Source organism: Agrilus planipennis, unplaced genomic scaffold (genome assembly GCF_000699045.2).
Source record: "Agrilus planipennis isolate EAB-ADULT unplaced genomic scaffold, Apla_2.0 scaffold183, whole genome shotgun sequence".
Classification (NCBI taxonomy): domain Eukaryota; kingdom Metazoa; phylum Arthropoda; class Insecta; order Coleoptera; family Buprestidae; genus Agrilus; species Agrilus planipennis.
Genome location: NW_020438983.1, coordinates 174,166 through 195,790, shown reverse-complemented (window position 1 = coordinate 195,790; position 21,625 = coordinate 174,166). Strand labels below are relative to the sequence as shown.

Here is a 21,625-nt window from a genome sequence, read left to right as displayed (position 1 = left end):
TAATATAGTCCAATAAAAGCAATTTAAACTTTAGGGGGCGTTACGAAATGCCCGGTTAGGTTAGGTATGAGATATTTTCAGATAAATGTGGCTGAAAAAAAATATTTCACACGTACATTATATTATTCATTTTCACTCGTGCGACATACAAAGGAAAAATACTGAATAAGAAATGTGTAGTTTCTATGTCCAGTGAAGCCTTACTTGTATACCAATATTTCATATGCAAAAACGTTGTTCATTTTACTTTCTTATAAGAACTAGATTCTTAGTAATTACCATTCTCATTAAAATGCAATTCAATTAGCAAATCTAATTAGTTTCAAACATCTGACGTAATATGTAGCATTTAAATGTTAAATACTTTAACTGATACATAAATTCTGGAGTAAACTTTTTACAAATTTTACCTATATGTATACTTATAGTTGGGGATTTTCTAAATCAAGGTTACATTATCACAGGTTGGACTTTTGAATTTATTTATTGCTACTGTGATGATAATTCGACAAGCTGCACATATTATACTGAGATAGCGAAAAATGACGTCACACTGTTCTAGTGGGTTATGAAGAGAATTAATAAATTTTAGTATAGAAAAAGAAAAACAACAACTTTCGAATTCTTTTGTCACATCGTCTATTTATAAAATCAATACTTTCCCCTTTGAAACTATCTGTAAAGGTTCAAAAATTCTATTTTAGGAACCGCTGTGTACATGGGCGAATAATTTTCAATTAGAAGGTAACAAAGACAAAGCCAACCTTAACACACAAAAACATTATCACTGCACCAATAAATGAACAAAGACTGCCAATAAAATTATTTTCTTTACAATTTGTAACGAAATTTTAATATTGATGAGTGTAGACTGTTTTTTCGATTAGACTGCATCACTGCATACATAAAATATTCACGTTTCTGACCTACGTTTACCTTGAAAACATTGAAATTGTAGAAATATATGTAAAATATATTGCAAATAATTAACTGAAAAACTTGTAACAATTGTACAGGTGCATCTATTAAATGAAGCCGAATAGAACTCATTATAAACAAACGCACTTCTCTGGATCGTTTTATTTTTCTGTGAAATTTTATTTTCTGATATTAAAAAGGGCGACACTGAAACTTTTATTATCAGTTAGTTACNATTATTATTGTTATTCATTAAGCATTATTATTAATAAATGTTTTATTAGACAAATTTGAAAAATGAATTTCAAAAAAATGTTTAGGGCGTAGAAATAATAGTGTCAAACTGTAGACAGGGTCTTTTGTTCACTAGCTTTATTACTAAGAAGCCGAATAGAACTCATTATAAACAAACGCACTTCTCTGGATCGTTTTATTTTTCTGTGAAATTTTATTTTCTGATATTAAAAAGGGCGACACTGAAACTTTTATTATCAGTTAGTTACACGAAACATTTAGAGCGGTTCTTGACTCATTTAAACAGTAACTGAACGGAAATTAATTACTATATTGTGTTAAAAATAAAAAATAGGTTCAGCGCGAATCCTTTGAAAACCAATAATATTGCCGTTATTTGGTAACATTATGTTAATAGAAATAACCACAACTACTAAGTAGGTACTTGGATATTGAAACTGAAACCTCTTCGTACCTGGGAAATGTTGATTGATGGTCTGCAGTTTTGTCTTACAATTATTTTTTTGTTTACTTTACTCGTTTTAACAACAATTCACATTCACATACATATTGCCACGGTTAACGCGGTGGCAACTTATCGTATTTTAGCCGAAAGCTACACATTGACTCAACATGAATTGTTTCCTCTGACAACGACGTTATACGGTCAACAACTTACTGCCTGCTTCAGTGCTTCGCAAACACGGGCGAAAATCGAGAAATCTGCTGAGCCCACATCCTCATACAACAGAACATTGTACCGTGACGTCATCGCGTGAAACAACGAGACTTAAGTCAAAAATGACAATAGAAACGCATGCCTACAACAATGAGCCAGGCAGGCACTTAGTGGGCATTCTCGCGTTCTGTAAGTGCAATAAATGTTTTTTACAAAGTTTAAAACACATTTCAGTTTATCTTATGACTTATCCTTTCATCCAGCATGCATCAGTGTGTACTAATTTTTATGAATAACAAGTAGGGTTACCAGCTCGTTCAGGAAAAATTAGTTATCATTCGGGAACGTTCTCGAACCTTCTAGAAAATTCTAAAGCATTCTACAACTCTATAGATGTAGGGCATTCAGGACATATCTGTGACATTCTGTAACTGTCTGACCAGATGTCTGAACTCAACACTTTACTGACTCTCTACATATGTGGAGTCCTTTGGGCGATAGTCATTTAGCCCTCATATCTTTGAAACGAACCTCTGCAGCTGAAAACCGAAATCTTCTTCATGAACGAGTATAGAAGACTCTATCATATTGTTACATAGGATTTATAAATTTATTAAGGTGACTTGTACACAGTTGGTAGGTGCAGGTATATCTAAATTATTTATTTACAACTGCAAGCTAACACCTACTTACTTACTGGGTTAGTAGGTCAATTACCGTTTCAATAGTCGAATGAATAATACTCGGAGGCAGTCGAATCCTAAATCAGGAAGAAGCAAATAATGCAGGGTGGTGAGGCGGTTTAGTTTTTTTGTATTACCTGATTGTAAACATTATAAATATAAATCTGTCACTCCACACAATATTGGTTGTTATACCAAACCAATTAATGTAAAATTGATTTCAAAACATATTCATACTCCTTCAAAAGGACGAAGGGAAAAAAATGACATTCGTTTTTAACTGTTATGCCAAATACTATTGCAGTAATGAAAATCGCTCTGTGAATTTTTCATTTTAAATACACTATTTGACAATTTTTTCTACAACTACTTCATTTATTAAGTTTATTAGTGTTTCAAGTGATTATACCAATAACAACAATTTATTGCGTAATTGCTAATTTGAGAAAAAAATGCGATAATTATTGTTAGGATTTCTTGAATTTACAAAAAAAAATAGTTTCTCTTTTTCATGTTTTGTTATTGCTCCAATGCAAGTAGACTTTTTATTGCACCAGCTGCTTAATACATTTTTTTATCCGTGTGTTTGCATTTCCAGCATTGGGCAATATGACCTTGACGTTATATTTCCTAAAATAAAAAATACGTAATGTATGTATGGGTATTGGACGGGTGTATGAAACACGTGCACCTTGACGGTTCTATGTACATAATTTGTGTAATCACAAAATACGCGGGTGTAAATTTAAGCGATACAGGAAACCTTAGCCCGTGTAATCTGCGTAAAAATTTATTTTTTTTAAGCATATGCACCGCATGTATTGATAATTTTAGTCGCTTCAATTGTTAATGCATAAAACATTCGAAAACCATCTGGTAAATACAAAGTAGAATACGTAGTATTACCAACTGTATAAAGTACATGAATCAATTTAGCATATTGGCTAGTTAAATGGTGGAGAAAAAGGCCATAAAAGAGCAGTTTAGGTAAGCAGGATTTTTTTGAGTATGTACACTGTACTTATGGTACGAAAAGACAACTTGAAAGAAGTGAGTATTGTTATGATCATTTCCAGTTCATGTTTTACTTTTGCTTGATAGCCAATATGACAGTTACTTGTTCTACTGTATTGTCTCCATGTCTCCTACACGTTTTGATAATTTAGGTTATGTTGGTAGCATTATATTTGAAGTCAAGTTTGAGGAAGGTGCCGTAAACGGCACTTTTACCAAAAATTTATACATTTTTCTATATTTAATTAAATAAACTGTCTTTCATTAATACATTATTATTGTTATTCATTAAGCATTATTATTAATAAATGTTTTATTAGACAAATTTGAAAAATGAATTTCAAAAAAATGTTTAGGGCGTAGAAATAATAGTGTCAAACTGTAGACAGGGTCTTTTGTTCACTAGCTTTATTACTAATGATACCTATGTGAAAGATGTATTAATGAAAGTATCTAAAAAAAGGTCTGCACAAACTTTTGCAATTAAGGAGATACATTACAAAAAAAAACTAATTCCACTCTAAATGGCGGCTAAATTGGGGATCGCAAAAATCAAGTTTTATAGTCGCTATACACATCAACAGTTATCATGAGAACAATCAATTTTACGTAAATGTATTGAATGTTATGTTATTGATTGCCAACGACCTCTTGAACATATGGCAATTGACCCATAAAATGAAATTAAAATTGTAACATTAATTTATTTATATTTCAAAATAAACACAATGCGAAGTTTTTTTCAAAAATAGTAGTGGATACGTTAGTTAGGAATAATAAAAATGTTAATAGAATCTACTTAAAATTCTTAATTGAGTGTACCTTTTTCTGTTTCCTTTGAGACTGTCGCATTAATAATTGACATTTTGTCTGAATAAATTTGAATTTTACATTAATTAAAACATACTTTTTTTGTTAATTGTCATTTATTTAAAACTATTCAGCGTATTTTATTCGCTTTATTAACGTTGCTGTATTTACAATAAATTCTTAAATTTGATAACTAGTCAACATTCTTTTTTATATTAAAAAGAAAGTAATAATAATGTTAATAAATAGGATCACAATTTACACGTATGTAAAATGTTATTGCGGTAGGAGTTTACATTTACATTATAGGAAAAAAATACCAGTTAAGGCGAGCGATTACACAGTATACGCTGGCCGAAAGTGTTATGGAATAGTAGTATATATAAAAATGTAAAAACTATGAAAATGATGTTACATGGATTAGGTAGATAATAATAAATGTTACGAAAGACTGTGTCTTCTTACGTTATTAGTATGTTGCATACAATCGACAGATACATTTACAAATCTAATAAATCTAAATAAAAAAATACTGGTAACAGGTAACAAGGTATCTTTAACAATTCCACAATATTTTGTGAATAGACACGATGCGTTGTGAGAGGCAAACAGGAGAATTAATGTGAAGATGCACTTTTTTATTGGTCAGGCAGAATAAAGGGAATTCCATTGCTGGATCACGTCAAGTCTCTACAGAGGTTCCAGTAAGTTAGGATTTTGGACGTTTCCGAGATGTATCGTTTGATGGATTATCGGCAGTATCAGCTTCTTCCTGAAAACAAAAAGAATCCGTTTTAGAAAATTTAAAAATGGTATTAATAAGAAGAAGTTTTCTTTAGTGTCTTAAAGAAAATTTGTCTTAAAAGTGTCTCTTCCAGCTTTAATTTAGGCATTCACAAAGTCAGTTATTTATTGAAAGCATTTTTGAAGTGAAACTTTTTTATCGACGGTGTAGGGAGGAAATTGATTAGGGTATAAAGTGTAACGTCACGCGTCACGTCACGCGCCACGTGTGACCCTTGGTGGATATGAATCATTTTAACAGGCTTCAGAAGCTAACCTGTTAGTAGCAACAGAAAATCCGATAATTGCCATTTCAACAAATTATCAGCAGATCGCGCCTACGCTGTACTGCATTATTAATTAATAAACAAATAGGCTAGGATTGTTTTAATAGTCATCAATAACATTACTCTTCATATTTCATTCTGAGCGCGACACACAGACGAATAACTTTTTCAATTATTCACAATTTCCACAAAATCAATACAGTATCTCGTACATTTTAATGTTACAGGAGTGAAAACTAAGTTTTAGCTCCTAATTAATCAATAGATAATTTTAAAAATTATCCGAAAAAATTTTTTGATAGTTTCGGAATTGTACGTACTTTGCAATTAAATGAAAAATGAAGATATGACAATGATATTTAAATTTACCTGTGATATAACGCTGGATCTGTTACTTGAAATTCCCAAATCACTAGTGAAAGGAGTCCGTAAAGACTGATCCATGCAGTTTCCATCGTGAGGTTCTAAACTTGTACTGATATCGACAGAAGAATCGCTAAAAAAACAATGCTTAAGATTTTAAGCGCTTGAAGTACCATAAAATACCTTATAACACTTCTTCTGTCGGCGATGGCAATTTCCTGTTTTAATTTATCATGTATTTCTGGAAGACTTTTTTCTTCGTCGACAAGTTCTTCTTCCAAAAGGGGAACTTCATCTTCTTGAACTTTCTCTGCATCTTCTTCTTTTTTAGGTTTTTTGTCCCTTTCTCTAGTGGTTTCGTGGCATTCGCATTTACAGTCTTCCGGATTAACGTATGTGTAAACGACATTTTCATGAACGGAAAAGTCCGGTATTTCCATATTTTTTGATGGTATGGTTTGAATTCTTCTTGGTGGTTTTCTTCTCTCGGGAATATCTTCAAAGTTAATCCACTCTTTAAACGTTTCTTTAGGAATTGCTCCAGTGGATGAGGGTGGTTCGTTTTTTGGGGATGACTGAATTTGTTGTGAGAATTCCGAAATAGTCTGTGGAGCAATTGGTTTCCGAGGCGATTTTGGTTTCGTACCGATGCTGAGTTCTTTCGGCAAAGAGATTCTAATTTTCTCAATATCTTGAATTGATAGTCCGTGAGACGAATTGAACGCCTCTTCTCGGAAAGTTTCTAAGCAGGACAAGTTTATGGGTGTGGTGGATCTGGGTCTATCGATCGAGCAGGTTTTAACCTCGATATTACCTCTTTGTTTGATTGGCACTATCGGAAGAGCAACAGAACGTTCAAGAGGCAAGGTTGTAGGCGTATACGGTAGTTCTTCTTCATAGGAATCCTGCTGAAAAACTAAACCTCGTCGTTCAGACTCTAAGGTTTCAGATTTTTCACCACTTTCCATTTTAGATTTCATGTAGTCTACTTCGGAATCCTTTTCCGATTCGGAGGAATAAATTTCTTCGTCACCAGAAATCATAGAAACACGATTGTTGGTTATGATAGTTTTGACAGTTTTGACGGTACTTACATTATTCGTTTGTTCGTTGTCATTTTTTGTCGACGACGCTGAACTACTTTGCGAAGGTAAACTGATTATTTCAGTTACAGTTCGTTTTTCTTCCTTCAATTTACTTATGCTAGCTACGGCAGGATCTTTTACGGACTCCTTCACTACAACAGTCTGAACTTCATCTAACGAAAACCTGATTTCTTCATTACTACATATATCACCATTTAAGGATACGCTTTTTTTAAACGGATCTATTTCGATAGTTTCTTGGGGTTGAGGTGATTTTTCGATAACAGTTTTAACGCTATCTTTACTTATATTAGATGAAGTAATGGTATTGTCACTAATACTAGACTTAGACTTATCCAACGGCGTTTGTTTACTCTTACTGCTACTGGATGTACTCTTATCTTTTGGTAATTTCGTAGAGAATATTTCCTCATTGCTCCCCAATTTAGTCGAAAACACTACATTATCACTACTTGTACTGCTCTGTCTTTTATCTATCTTACTTATAGGCTTTCCTTGCTCCATAGGAGTAATTTTTTCTGATGAGCCGTTTCGGGTTTGTTCTGTTTTCGATTCTACGCTACAAGATTCGCTCGATTCGAACGCTTCATTTACCACAGTCTTTTGATCTGAATCTGTTGGAGAATGCAAGGGAATTCGGATACTTTCTCCTTGTAGTGGCATTTCATAGTACGGTTTGGAGTAAGCTACACACTCCGATTTTGACGTTACTTCCGGAGAATTTGTACCAGATTTGGTTTTGGACGTAGATTTTTTGGGTTTGAACAAGGAGATTACAGACTTTTGTTTGGATTTTGTATCGATACTTTCTGTGGAGGATGGTGCGGTTGAAGTACTACCGGTTTTGTCTCGTTCTCTACTCTTTGATCTACTACGTCTACGTTCTTTGGTTGACTCTGAAGGATCTTTGAAGATTCCGGATTTACAATTTTTTCGTTTGAAATTTACCCCAGTCGGTGAATCTGGACTAATAGCGCTTTCTTTATTCTTGAAAAGTAACGAAAATGAACTTTTTCGAGATAATGAAGGAGAAGGGGACTTACTACCTAGGTTTGTATGCCTCACAATACCAGGACTCGATAAAGGTGTCGAGTTCAGAAGACTTTTCGCAGGAGCTTCGGCTTTAATTGTGCAATTAGTAAGTTCCACTTTAACATCCTTTTGTATAGGAGCAGATAATATTGCATTAGGCTTCGTGTTCATTTCGTGAATGTCCAAATAAACTGGCTTTTTGATTTCTGTTTCTAACTGACTTTTTGAAACTCTTTCTGTTCCGTCGTCGTCGTACATATAATCAGGTTTTAACTTAATCCTTATGTACTTAGGTTCTTCTTTATTTGTTCTGGAACTACTACAAGTGGTAGATCTTTGAATAGCTGGTGAGGCAGAAGCGGATTTTGCTTTTCTAATATCATTATTTTTTACTTGTACGTTTGTCCTAGAAGTTGTTGCTGAATTTATTTCACGTAATTTAGTATTGGCACCACCTTCCTTACTATCTTCATCAGGAAGCGGACCTTTTAGTGGAATATAAATGTATTCCACTCCACTAGCTGAAACTATTCGTTTAGGAATTTTAGGTGTGGTTGAATCGTTATTGCTTTCGTGTATTTCAGGTTTGTCAATTTTTATGTCAGGTTTAACCTTCTTTTGTTCTTTCTGCTTTTTAGGAGAAGATTCTCGCTTTTTTTCTATAATTATTCCTTCTGCTAGAATTGCTTCTCGTGGATCGTGTTTCCGAGATAACAATATTCTTTCCAATTCGTCGGAGTCTTTTTTTTCTTCTTTATTACTATGTGGAACTTCCGGTTGCTTATTTCCACAAAAGGACGTTTCTAAAAGCATTTTATGTGGCGAGCATGATCGTCCTGAAGCACCAGAAATAACAGAAAGGTGACTTGTGTTGGAAATTCGACTTTGAGCTGAACATTGACTTCCAACACTCGACAGTCTAGATGTTCTTCCAGAGATCGACAATAATCCAATTTCTGAGCTTTGCGAGTCTTTGCGTTGATGCCCTTGCAAAGAATCATTTGGAGCAAGTGGCGAATGAGGTCTGTACTGGATACGAGCTTTTTCAGACGAATCTTGATAATCAAGTTCTTCGGTCGATGATCGGAGGTCAAGTGTACCTTCTTCTTTGAAAGCAATTCCTAATTTAGTTCCTTTTTGATCGGTTCCTTCGAATAATTCTCTTTCGGGGGTGCTGTCGCGACTATCGTCATGGTGTGATGAACTACTTGCGCGAGAAACGTCAATTCTTGGCGGCAATGGTGTTTGAAGATTCATCGTATTGTTTTGCTTATTACCCTCTTGATTCTGTTTTTCCGATTTGTTACTCGATACAGCGTGAGAGGTTCCGATCAAACTAATTCCTGGAAGGATTAATATTGGATTTTCATTTTCTTTCTGGTGTAAAGGTGTGATTGGCGTGGCGTCTTCTCGTATACCAGGCAGTCTGACAACTGAACCTGCGGAATTTTTGTCGTCTGGGCTTTCCAGCTAAAACAATACATTCTTTTATTACCTTGAATTGGATATCGTAATTATCTACAATAATATGTAACGGTACACAAATTATTTTTTTTAATTGTATCTAATAAAAAAATGTAAGCATAAGTGGAAATTTAAAAAAGACAAATCTAGCACTTTGTAAAGATTTTCGAAAGCACATGACGTATAACAATTACGAGCATATAATTTCTAGAACATTGTGTACATATACGAAATTCGAAAACTTGGCTGATTCAATTAAGAATTTCTAAGAGCGAAAGTACCGTTAGAAATAGAGATAGTCCATAGATTAAGTAATAGAAAAAATGGAGAAAAACATGCGCACGATACGTACATTGGATCTCACCTCATCTGAGAGATCCTCGAAGGAGGCGATAGGGGCGGGACCCATGCGTTTCTGGCGGCTCTTGGGCACATTTTGCGAAACTGAACTGGTGATATTCGACATTGATGATTTGGGTACAGACAGGCGTTTGCTACACTGGCAAAAGCAAAACAACGTTGTACTGTATGTGTCGACTCAAGCATATACGTTTTTATTATTTAAAACTACTTATCTAGTTATAGCAGCTAGGGAATCCAAATTTTTTTCCGCTTTTAAATCGACCTTTAAGTCTTATATATTGTAATAAACAAATATCGTCGTGAATTAAGCTGTTTATATTACTAAAATATGTCCAGTAACAATAGACAAATCATGTGTATACCTGCAGTTAAGGCAGAACGCTTACCGAACATGGAAATTTTACATTTGTTTGTCGGCATTTTTTCTTTGTGTGGAATATATTTTTTCAACCACATCTAGCAGAATATCACCTAATTCTCTGTAAATTGCTCTAACCCAGAGCCGGGCAAACTTTAACTTCGTAGGAACCGCTATATGAGGTTAGTTTGGGTCACTTCATACCCTTCAACGAGTACGAGAGAGTAAGCAGTAATAACCCATATTGCTTTCTCTTTTTCTTCTCCCTTCCACTCCCATACTAAGCCCCTTAATCCCGTAGACGAGCGAAGCCTCTCTCCCAACTTAAATATGTAGTACCCACGAAACTTTCCTAATGATCGTCCTGCAGCTCAGGGGTAGCATGCCGGACTACGTTCGCAATACTATTAGGTTCGGCTATGGAAGAGGGGACTCACCTACGAAATGGAAGGGATAAGAAAAGGAAAGAATAATCTCACTCGCACTCGCAGGAGCAATGAGGAGCTCCTTGGCTATACTTGAGGAGCACGAGTTTGCCAGGCTCTGCCCTAACCGAACTCGCAAAACCTTTTAATCAAAGTGTGAAACCCCTCAAAGCAATTTATTGGATTTATAAGTACATTACTTTATCATCTACATGAAAAGATGGCTAAATTAATTTTCCTATACCACATCGTATTTCCAAAGATAATACCACCCTTAGATGATTGCATGTAATAGAATATTCCTCTATTGGGCTCTCAACTCGCCACTAATGTAAATTTTATATAGTATAGTTAAACTCGATTATGGCGTTTGGTTTTAACGAACGAAATTTAAAGAATAAAATTATATTCCATTTTAACACGTGTTATTCGTACTTGAATATAACGAAATCTGTAACGATCGATCGGCTGTAGCGAACGTTTCTGAAAGGAAAATTAGCATAGCAATAACGAATTTATATGTCTTTGTACGATAGACTCTACCAAATATGAATGTAGTTTGAATATTCTTTCCTTGTTCTTATATTGAACCTTCTATTTATTCGACAAATTGTGTGGCTATATACAGAGAAACAATACTTTATTCCAAAAAACAGGGCTGCATTAAGGGTTATAAAGGTAGATAGATAGATAGATAGGTTTATTAAAAGCATTATGTTTTATATATACAAAGTACATTTACATATCAATTGTATCATTATGACTTTTATAAACTAAATATTTTTATTCTTCTCGCTTTTCTGCTATTTTCGTCCTCCATAATATTTTTCTCATTCTTTCTAGACCATCAATTTCTTCCATTTGAATTTCCCATTTTTTTATACCATTTCCTGTTATTCCACATCATTCAAAAATATGTTCAAGCGTCTCTCGTTCCAGTTTATATAACCTGTATATTTTCTTCTCTTCTTCTTCTTCTCAGTACCTGTTTTTATATGTCCACCTGCTCCATTGTTTTTGACGTGACAACGTCTTATAATTCGATGGAGCCGGTTGCACGCACGAAAAAACATGACTCATGCGGCGTTACCTCGCTCTGAGGCGTTCCATTTAAGGCTTGAAGTGCAAGCGAGAACGCGGAACGAGCGACAAAGAGGCACAATCGGCCTCCGCGTTCGGCAGCGTTCGACATCTGTCTCTCTCCTACTTGAGTGAGCGATGCGTCCGCGTGGACAGCTGCTATACAATAATACATTTCCATTTGCCTCCTTCTCTATATCCATACAAAATATATATCAAACAAACAATATTAAAATTTTCTTTTGAAAAATGAAACCATTCCATCAGTATTTTCTTATGATGTTGTCACGTTCAATATCGTCAGTAAACAGACTTTACAGACAACCGATTTTTTCTGCAGTACAAATCCTAGTTAGCGGAACTCTGTAACTTCTTCGATTATTTTTCTTTCACACTGGAATTCTAATTTCTTTTTTCTTCCTCCTGATTTTTTTCCTTTAGAATTTTTGACTTATCTGTATGTTTTTTTCAAGGTAGATTTTCTTAGATAGTAAAAATGTAGATCTCGGCATAATGAAGCCACTCTCGAACTTTCAGGTGATGGTAATCAGTTTCAATTTTTGGATCTGTCTCATAGACTATTAGTTCAATCAATTTCTTTTGCGACGCGAAATCAATAACAGTTGAATGTTACTGACGAAGCATCTATATATTCTCAAAATATTCGTAGCGAACATTGATAGTTTTCCTTAGTTATTTGAATTTGTCCATTTAAAAATGACTATCTTATCTTTATAAGAACAAATGCTTTCACGGCCGGAATCCATAGTAGAATAAATATTCGGGCTATAGGGCCGTGATCTAAGTGAGCCATTCTGTCCAGACGTTTCGTCGGCTACTACGCCTGACATCCTCAGTGGTAGTACTGCGTTGACAACGTGAAAGTGGGTCGCTGTCGAGACTTCGAGATATAATCTACGTTCACGTTGTCAACGCAGCACTACGAGTGAGGATGTCAGCCGCAGTAGCTGACGAAACGTCTGGACAGAAGAGTTCACTTAGACCACGGCCCTATAGCCCGACTCTTTATTCAACTATCTTATCTTTTTCAACGACAAAAAGTTTCAAACTAACAAAAATAATTTTAATTTAAAGCAGAAGTTTAAAGCGAAATAGAACAGTTATAACTGATCGAAAACTTTAGTTGATTTTTCATTCTTTTTTTGTAATTTTTTTTGCAGAATACGAAAACGAAAATGTGTCACATATTTATAGTATAGATGAACAAATTGGGAAAATACAGACGTAAAATTGCAGTGTTGTATTCAGTACTCAACTATATGTATGTAATATATTCATTTCTTTTCTAACTTACGTTTTTTGTTCCAGGTAAAACGATACCGTTTGGAGAATTATCTTCCTGGAATAATGAGAAGTGCTTCTAATGTAAGTGCGCTTATGAATCTGTTGATTACTGTAGTCTGTTATTGTCTACCAGAGGAGTTTCATAAATCTTCTCGGAAAATTTGCATTTTTCACGGATTGCAATTATGAATCGTTTGTTCTGTTATAAGAGGCAGTTGGAAAAATTACTTTCAAAGTAAACAGTAGGGGTTGGTTTGAATTGAATGTTTAAAACGCTGGGAATTGAAGGTTGGAAAGTATTATTTCTGCATTTGTTTGTTGATATTAAAAACGACTGTATAAATTTGGCTAAATTTAATGTTCTTTATTATTTTGGAATACACATATTACGAATGCCTTCGTAAAGGCCTCTGTCAAACAGTAGCAAATGCCTATCAGTACAATCGACCCTCTGTAACTGTGTAACTCGAACTTATTGTATAACTCGAAAACTTGAATATTGTATTACATTTATTTGAAACTCGTAACTCTATTTCTCTAACTCGAGTTTTCCTCTAATTCGAGATTCCAGTACCTTTTGATTGTACATTATATGTGAATTGTTTCTTTAATACGAATATTTATTGATTTTTTTCGGAGAGATTAGTCACCGCAATAATCGCTCGAGTTTTTAAGAGGGACTAATCACCACCATACATTTTTACTGCGGCACTCAATATAATATTATGGAAAATAACAAAAAAGGGGTCAGATTAGGACCTTAAAAAGTTACAGTAGGAAAAGATAACACAAACGAAGTACCTGTACTGTTTGTAAGGGTGGTAGCGGTTGACTTTTCGAGTTATACAATGTACGTAGAAACAAAGTCTTCGAAATAAAAATGAAAAAGTTTGACGGTATAGCTGAAACTTTCTTTTGAGTTTTCTGAAGCGCGAACATAACTAGTTATAGTTAGAGAAGTATGAAATCATTTTTCTTCAGTTTCGATTTGTTCAGTAATTGATGAAAAAGTACCTGTGGCGTGCCGATGAGAACTATGAAGTTCGAAATCGCGAATTATTGAGCAAGAACTTGAGTGTTCTGTAGTAGTAAAATAGTCCAGGTATTTCAGAATTTACGTAGGTAAAGATTTTAGATAACTATTTTAAAGGTGGAAGTATTATTACATGTATATATACTTATATGTATTCTAAAGTGTAGTCTTACGTGCTCTAAAGCAATAAAGTAAGGAAATATAATGGCGGAAATGAAGGGAGCGGCCAGTAAAATCAATCACATAATAAAAAGCATTTTAAACCTGGTAGGTAGGTACATGAATTAATATTTTCACTAAATGTGGAAGTACCTATTTGAAAACAGAGAGGTGGTGAAAGTAATAATAAACAAAAACGAATTTAGGTATAAGGATAAAAGTTCGATGATTGCAAAGGTGTATTACTACTTAAGGAAGGAATCATGCAATGAATAGATTCGTGGTTTTACAATTTAATACTAATATAGCTACTTATGCACGATAATATAGAATAATGAATTATTATATTGAATGTAACAGGTGCTCATTTGGTCTTTACTTGATGCTACGAATGTAAAATTGAGGGAATTTAAGGACTGATGTTTTATGATCTTATTTATTCACAAATCAAATTTAAAATCGAACAAATAAATTCGAAGTGGTCAGTATTCTGTTGAAACTGTCAGACGCGGATCGCGATTTCGATCTTATTGGATCTCATCAGCGCGTCGCAGACAGTTTCGACAGAGCATATACCAACTCTACCTGCTGCCTTAACACAGCGCGTTTTAAATCAAATTTACAAAAAGAAAATTAGAATTGCCTCTTAGAAAGGGATCATATTGATGAAACGACTGGTATTTGTTTATTGTAAAATAAGGGAATATAATGGATTAATTAATAAAGGGTATATAATTTTAAATTTGGTATACCGAACTTTCCTTCCTAAAATAAACTGATTGTCTGTAATTTTAATGTTTTGTCAATTCGTTAATTGACTTTAGCAAATAAACAGCAAATTTGCATAGTGTTGCTAACTGTAACGTAAATTAACGTTGATAGACAGTGTTTTAAATTCATCTGTTCTGAATGAAGAATAAAAAATGCATTAATTATAATTCAAGATTTGTCCTGTTGGAATCAGCTTTAGAATCTCAAAATGAAAAGCAGCCTTTTGTTTAATTTTTTATAAAAAAAAGAGTGGTTTACCTTGAACGTATTACAAAAAGTCACTAAAGATTAAGGTCAAACGAGTGGTCTTAAATAAATAAGCTTTAGAGAACTTTTTAAAAACGGAATAAAAGAAGAGATCGATAGAAACTACTTAAGCAAAGGTCTGCTACAAAAAACGTAAAAGATCAATTTCTCTATCATACAAAGACATTAAATTCGCAAAAAAAACTCTCAACAGTAACTATATTAATCGTATCCTAGAGTTGCTATTCTATAGGTACCTACGCTTAGTCGGGACAACTTTATTGAAGTTTAAATATATAATAGCAGTAGAAAACGTAATACTTTTGGTTATTTGATTCTCTTTTAGAGAATGGTAAATATCCACGTACCTTTGGGTTATATATATACACAATATAAATATTAAATGGTTTCAATACCTACTAAATATAGCAGTATTAGCAAGGAGGACCTAGAGATAGCTTTAAATAAAATTGAAGCGATACTGACAGATCAGTTCTGTATAAAAATAAATAAAAGTAAAACTAACATACTGGTATGCAAGGGATGAAAAAGTAGGGAAAGAGCGAATATAAAGATAGGAGACGAAAAATTAGAAAAAGTGGGTGATTTTAGATATCTAGGAAGTCAGATTAGTCAGGACGGAAGGAGTAGGAAGGATATAAAGCAGAAGATACCGCAGGGTAGTGTCGCCTTTAATAAAAAGAAGTCGCTTCTATGCTCCCGAACGGTTAAATTAGAAATTCGAAAAAGGTTGGAGCACGGTGTTTTACGGGTGCGAAACATGGACAGTGGGCGCGGCGGATAAGAAAAGGTTAGAAGCCTTCGAAATGTGGTGTTATAGGCGGATGATGAGGATAACGTGGGTAGAAAAGGTTAGAAATGAAGAGGTATTACAAAGAAAAGGAGAACAGAGGACTCTATGGAAGTCAATAAAAAATCGGCGAGATAGGTTGGTAAGACATCATCTCAGGCATGAAGGTCTAGTCAGAGACATATTAGAGCCAGAAACAGGAGTTAGGAGGGGTAGAGGTAGACCTAAATTAGATTACTGTTCGCAAGTAGTTAAGGATGTGGGATATTCTAGTTTTAGGGAAATGCGAAGTTTAGCTCAGGATAGGAAAGAGTGGAGGTACGTGTCTAACCAGTCTTAGGACTGACGACCCTATTATGCTTTTTAGCATTAATTTGCTCCCCTCTTAACATTAAACCTATTTCTTTTCTTTTAAAATAACCAGTTCTTGTTTATTTAGTCTAATTGCAAGTAACGTAGTTGTATGTTCCATTAATAGTAGTATAGATGGTCATTCAATTAGTTTGATAATTTATTTGTTTAATGTTTAACAGGTTTAATAAGCTACTGTAATCCACATTGTATAAGGTATTCCTTTTCAACGATCAATCATTCTAAAACATCGACCGGACGAACGAAGAAAGCACAAGGTATTAATCAAATTTAGATTGTGTATTAAAGCAGGTGATTTACTGTTTCTCGTAAAGAAGGCGCAACCTTTTATTCCTTTCAATTTAAATTAACCTCAATTCCGTTTAAGAAAGCGATGGTTGGGTACATGAAATGTTTTATTTTTATGGAAATACACTTTTTGTGGCCCAGTAGCATGGACATAAATTATTAACACATGTATGTATGCGCATTCATCAACACGCATTCAATTAACGTCATAAACACGCAGGAACCTTCATCTGTAGTTCGACATTTATGACCGTACCTACAACCAATAACTTGACGTTTTTCATCGTAAGGGTCCATACAAGTAAATGATTTAATCATGCACGTGCATTCTTCAACGCGCATTTAAAACGCCATTTAGACGCAGGAACTTTCATNCTACAAAAATGGTATCGAAAAGTTGGAGGATCGCTATAATCAGTGTATCACCCTTGAAGGGAATTATGTTGAATAAAAAAAACGAATTTTGCAAAAAAAATGTGTTTTACTATTTTAGGCCGGGGACTTTTCAATTGACCTGTTACTTGAGGAGCACGAGTTTGCCCGGCTCTGCCCTAACCGAACTTGCAAAACCTTTTAATCAAAGTGTGAAATCCCTCAAAGTAATTTATTGGACTTATAAGTATATTACTTTATCATCTACATGAAAAGATGGCCAAATTAATTTTCCTACACCACGTCGTATTTTCAGAAGATAATACCACCCTTTGATGATTGCATGTAATAGAATATTCCTCTATTGGGCTCTCAACTCGCCACTAATGTAAATTTTATATAGTATAATTAAACTCGATTATGGCGTTTGGTTTTAACGAACGAAATTTAAAGAATAAAATTATATTCCATTTTAACACGTGTTACTTGATTATAACGAAATCTGTAACGATCGATCGGCTGTAGCGAACGTTTCTGAAAGGAAAATTAGCATAGCAATAACGAATTTATATGTCTTTGTACGATAGACCTTACCAAACATGAATGTAGTTTGAATATTCTTTCATTGTTCTTAAATTGAACCTTCTATTTATTCGACAAATTGTGTGNTTAATGCATTCACAGGCATTCTTCAACGATCACATAACAGCTTCATTTAGTCGCACAAACTTTCATCTTTACAGTCGACACTTTTTGAACGTGCTTACAACTAAGAAGTTAACGTTATTCTAATTTATGCGTTACCCAGCACAATGGTCTTTACACAAGGGCGTAAATGACTTAATGCATTCACGAGCATTCTACAACGGGCACATAACTTCAATCAGATGCACGAACTTTCATCTGTACAGTCGACATTTTTTGAACGTGCTTACAACCAACAAGTTGACGTTACTCTAATCTACTATGTCTTATTCAGCGTAAGGGTCCATACAAGTAAATGATTTAATCATGCACGTGCATTCTTCAACGCGCATTTAAAACGCCATTTAGACGCAGGAACTTTCATCTGTACAGTCGACACTTTTTGAACGTGCTTACAATCAACAAGTTGACGTTACTCTAATCTACTATGTGTTATTCAGCGTAAGGGTCGTTACACATGAACGTAGATGACTTAATGCATTCACGGGCATTTTTCAACAGGCTCATAACAACTTCATTCAGACGCACGAACTTTCATCTGTACAGTCGACATTTTTTGAACGTACTTACAACCAACAAGTTGACGTTACTCAAATCTATGTGTTATTCAGCGTAAGGGTCGTTACACATGGACGTAGACGACTTAATGCATTCACGGGCATTCTCGAACAGGCTCATAACTACTTCATTCAGACGCACGAATTTTCATCCAGACATTTTTTGAACGTGCTTTCAACAAACAAGTTGACGTTATTCTAATCTGTGCGATATTTAGTGTAACGATCTTTACGGGCGTAGATAACTTAATGCATTCACGGGCATTCTTCAAAGCACACATAAAAACTCATTTAGACTCACGAACTTTCATCTGTACTATCGATACTTTTTGAACGTTCTTACAACCAACAACTTGACATTACTTAGCCCATGAGTCCATACACGTGGATGACTTAATATATGAATGTACGTGCATTCATCAATCCGATTTAGTAATGTACGTTCAGTTACATACAGGCGTACGAATTTCAATTTGTAGTCGACTGCGAGCTTGGTCATAGTTTGTACCCAGATACGGACAAGTGTTTAATGCACGTTGATAAATGCATGTTCATGTATTTAGCGATATTATGTACGGGCCTTACAAATGCAAGTAATATTAATCGATAAGGAAATGTTCAACTGTTTTCCTAATGTGTATACAGTTTAGTTATTGTCACATTATTTTTATTTTACGGTCACAATGATAACATGCCTGTATATGAATACATTTCGAACTACCCCGTAGTAATTTCGGAATAGAAATAAAAAAACCTTAAAGGGGTGGCTAAGAGTAAACAAAAAAATTTTATTGGTATTTATTGAGAATTGATCTTTGAAGTAGGAGGGCATTTCGTCCTTAATGTTTATGGTTTCTTCAAAGAGCCAATTTACACTCGATACATTTTGCAAGTCTTCAAACAAGTTTGATTACTTATTTTTTAACGCAAATTAAACATTTTAAAATTTCATAATAAGCGCAGTTCTTCCAGAAGGAGGCAATTCTTATGAGTTTTCTATCTAAAGAATTTAACTTTTTTTATTAGTGTGTGAAGCCCAAGATTTGATAAACCAATAGATAAATGAAATTTTAAATATAAAATATGAACCTGATCAGTAGGTCTACCAAGTTGTACCCATTGCTTTCATCATTCCCCTGTATTAATGAATGTATTAGTTGTCCCATCATTGCTATTGAATATATGGGTGCGTTTTATCATTTGACAAAAGCTCTATTTTCCAATCGACATCTTAATGTAGTAGAACGAAGTGTCTTGAAGAGCTCTTCCCTAATTGGAAAATTGCCTTTGACACGCCACTTAGTATTTGAAGGAACGTAACCAGATTGATGCTAAATCACTTTCTAATAAAACACGCTTAAAAGTCACTTCAGTTCCCTGTATCAATTTACAGGAAAAAAGTATAATTTGTATTAAACTTTAATTATTATTAGGTATGTATTAGGAACGAGATACATATATATGAGAACAATTAACTTAACTTCCCATGCGTTAAAAATCTTAACTAGAATTGTACAGAAGATGGGAAAAAGGGCGGAAGAACTATTAGGGGAAGATCAATTTGGGTTTAGAAGAAATAGAGGAACGCGGGAGGTTATTTTAGTTTTACGGGTAACAATAGAGAAAACGATAGAAAAAGGAAAGAGTACGTACATAGGATTTGTAGATTTAGAAAAAGCTTTTGACAATGTTAAGTGGGACAAGATGTTAACTATACATTAAAAATGTAGGGATGAGTTACAAAGATAGAAGAGTGATACTTAGTTTGTATAAAGAGCAGTAGGCAGTTATAGAGCTAGGGCTGCAACATAGAGTAGTAAATATTAGGAGTCAGATAGGGTGCACACTGTCACCGCTACTTTCTAATCTATACATCGAAGACGCGATCAACATCGTTAAAGACATCACAACTGTAGGGATAGATACACAGCGGCAAGATTCAAACGATTAATATGCTTAGATGTGCAGATGATATAGCAGTATTAGCATCTAGCAAGGAGGGCTTAGAGATAGCTTTAAATAAAATGAAAAAAAGTAAAAGTAAATCTAAAATACTGGTATGCAAGGGAAGAAAAAGTAGGGAAAGAGCAAATATAAAGATAGGAGACGAAAGATTAGAAGTGGCTGATTTTAGATATCTAGGAAGTCAGATAAGTCAGGACGGAAGGAGTANCTTATGAGTTTTCTATCTAAAGAATTTAACTTTTTTTATTAGTGTGTGAAGCCCAAGATTTGATAAACCAATAGATAAATGAAATTTTAAATATAAAATATGAACCTGATCAGTAGGTCTACCAAGTTGTACCCATTGCTTTCATCATTCCCCTGTATTAATGAATGTATTAGTTGTCCCATCATTGCTATTGAATATATGGGTGCGTTTTATCATTTGACAAAAGCTCTATTTTCCAATCGACATCTTAATGTAGTAGAACGAAGTGTCTTGAAGAGCTCTTCCCTAATTGGAAAATTGCCTTTGACACGCCACTTAGTATTTGAAGGAACGTAACCAGATTGATGCTAAATCACTTTCTAATAAAACACGCTTAAAAGTCACTTCAGTTCCCTGTATCAATTTACAGGAAAAAAGTATAATTTGTATTAAACTTTAATTATTATTAGGTATGTATTAGGAACGAGATACATATATATGAGAACAATTAACTTAACTTCCCATGCGTTAAAAATCTTAACTAGAATTGTACAGAAGATGGGAAAAAGGGCGGAAGAACTATTAGGGGAAGATCAATTTGGGTTTAGAAGAAATAGAGGAACGCGGGAGGTTATTTTAGTTTTACGGGTAACAATAGAGAAAACGATAGAAAAAGGAAAGAGTACGTACATAGGATTTGTAGATTTAGAAAAAGCTTTTGACAATGTTAAGTGGGACAAGATGTTAACTATACATTAAAAATGTAGGGATGAGTTACAAAGATAGAAGAGTGATACTTAGTTTGTATAAAGAGCAGTAGGCAGTTATAGAGCTAGGGCTGCAACATAGAGTAGTAAATATTAGGAGTCAGATAGGGTGCACACTGTCACCGCTACTTTCTAATCTATACATCGAAGACGCGATCAACATCGTTAAAGACATCACAACTGTAGGGATAGATACACAGCGGCAAGATTCAAACGATTAATATGCTTAGATGTGCAGATGATATAGCAGTATTAGCATCTAGCAAGGAGGGCTTAGAGATAGCTTTAAATAAAATGAAAAAAAGTAAAAGTAAATCTAAAATACTGGTATGCAAGGGAAGAAAAAGTAGGGAAAGAGCAAATATAAAGATAGGAGACGAAAGATTAGAAGTGGCTGATTTTAGATATCTAGGAAGTCAGATAAGTCAGGACGGAAGGAGTAGTAGGGATATAAAGCAGAGGATAGTTTTCTTTCCAAAAGCCATGTT

General features: G+C 34.2%; 1 protein-coding gene and 1 long non-coding RNA gene across 4 annotated transcripts in view; one reads left to right on the top strand and one right to left on the bottom strand.

The window, feature by feature from the left end:
- Positions 1 to 21,625, top strand: part of LOC108737795 — a 198,204-nt gene that overhangs the window by 85,373 nt on the left and 91,206 nt on the right. The window contains exon 2 of the long non-coding RNA XR_001937904.1: positions 12,929 to 12,985. This is a non-coding gene — a long non-coding RNA (uncharacterized LOC108737795). The remainder of the gene's footprint in view (positions 1 to 12,928; positions 12,986 to 21,625) is intronic.
- LOC108737788 overlaps positions 4,507 to 21,625 on the bottom strand; it is a 27,523-nt gene continuing 10,404 nt past the window's right edge. The window contains exons 2-5 of one of the 3 annotated variants that reach the window (XM_018470884.2): positions 9,726 to 9,872; positions 5,955 to 9,379; positions 5,778 to 5,904; positions 4,507 to 5,110 (exon numbers count right to left, since the gene is read on the bottom strand). In XM_018470884.2, coding sequence (XP_018326386.1) covers positions 5,048 to 5,110; positions 5,778 to 5,904; positions 5,955 to 9,379; positions 9,726 to 9,839 — 3,729 coding nt within the window. In that variant the 5' untranslated portion in view covers positions 9,840 to 9,872 and the 3' untranslated portion in view covers positions 4,507 to 5,047. The remainder of the gene's footprint in view (positions 5,111 to 5,777; positions 5,905 to 5,954; positions 9,380 to 9,725; positions 9,873 to 21,625) is intronic. The other 2 variants (XM_018470887.2, XM_018470885.2) reach the window with 2 other exon arrangements.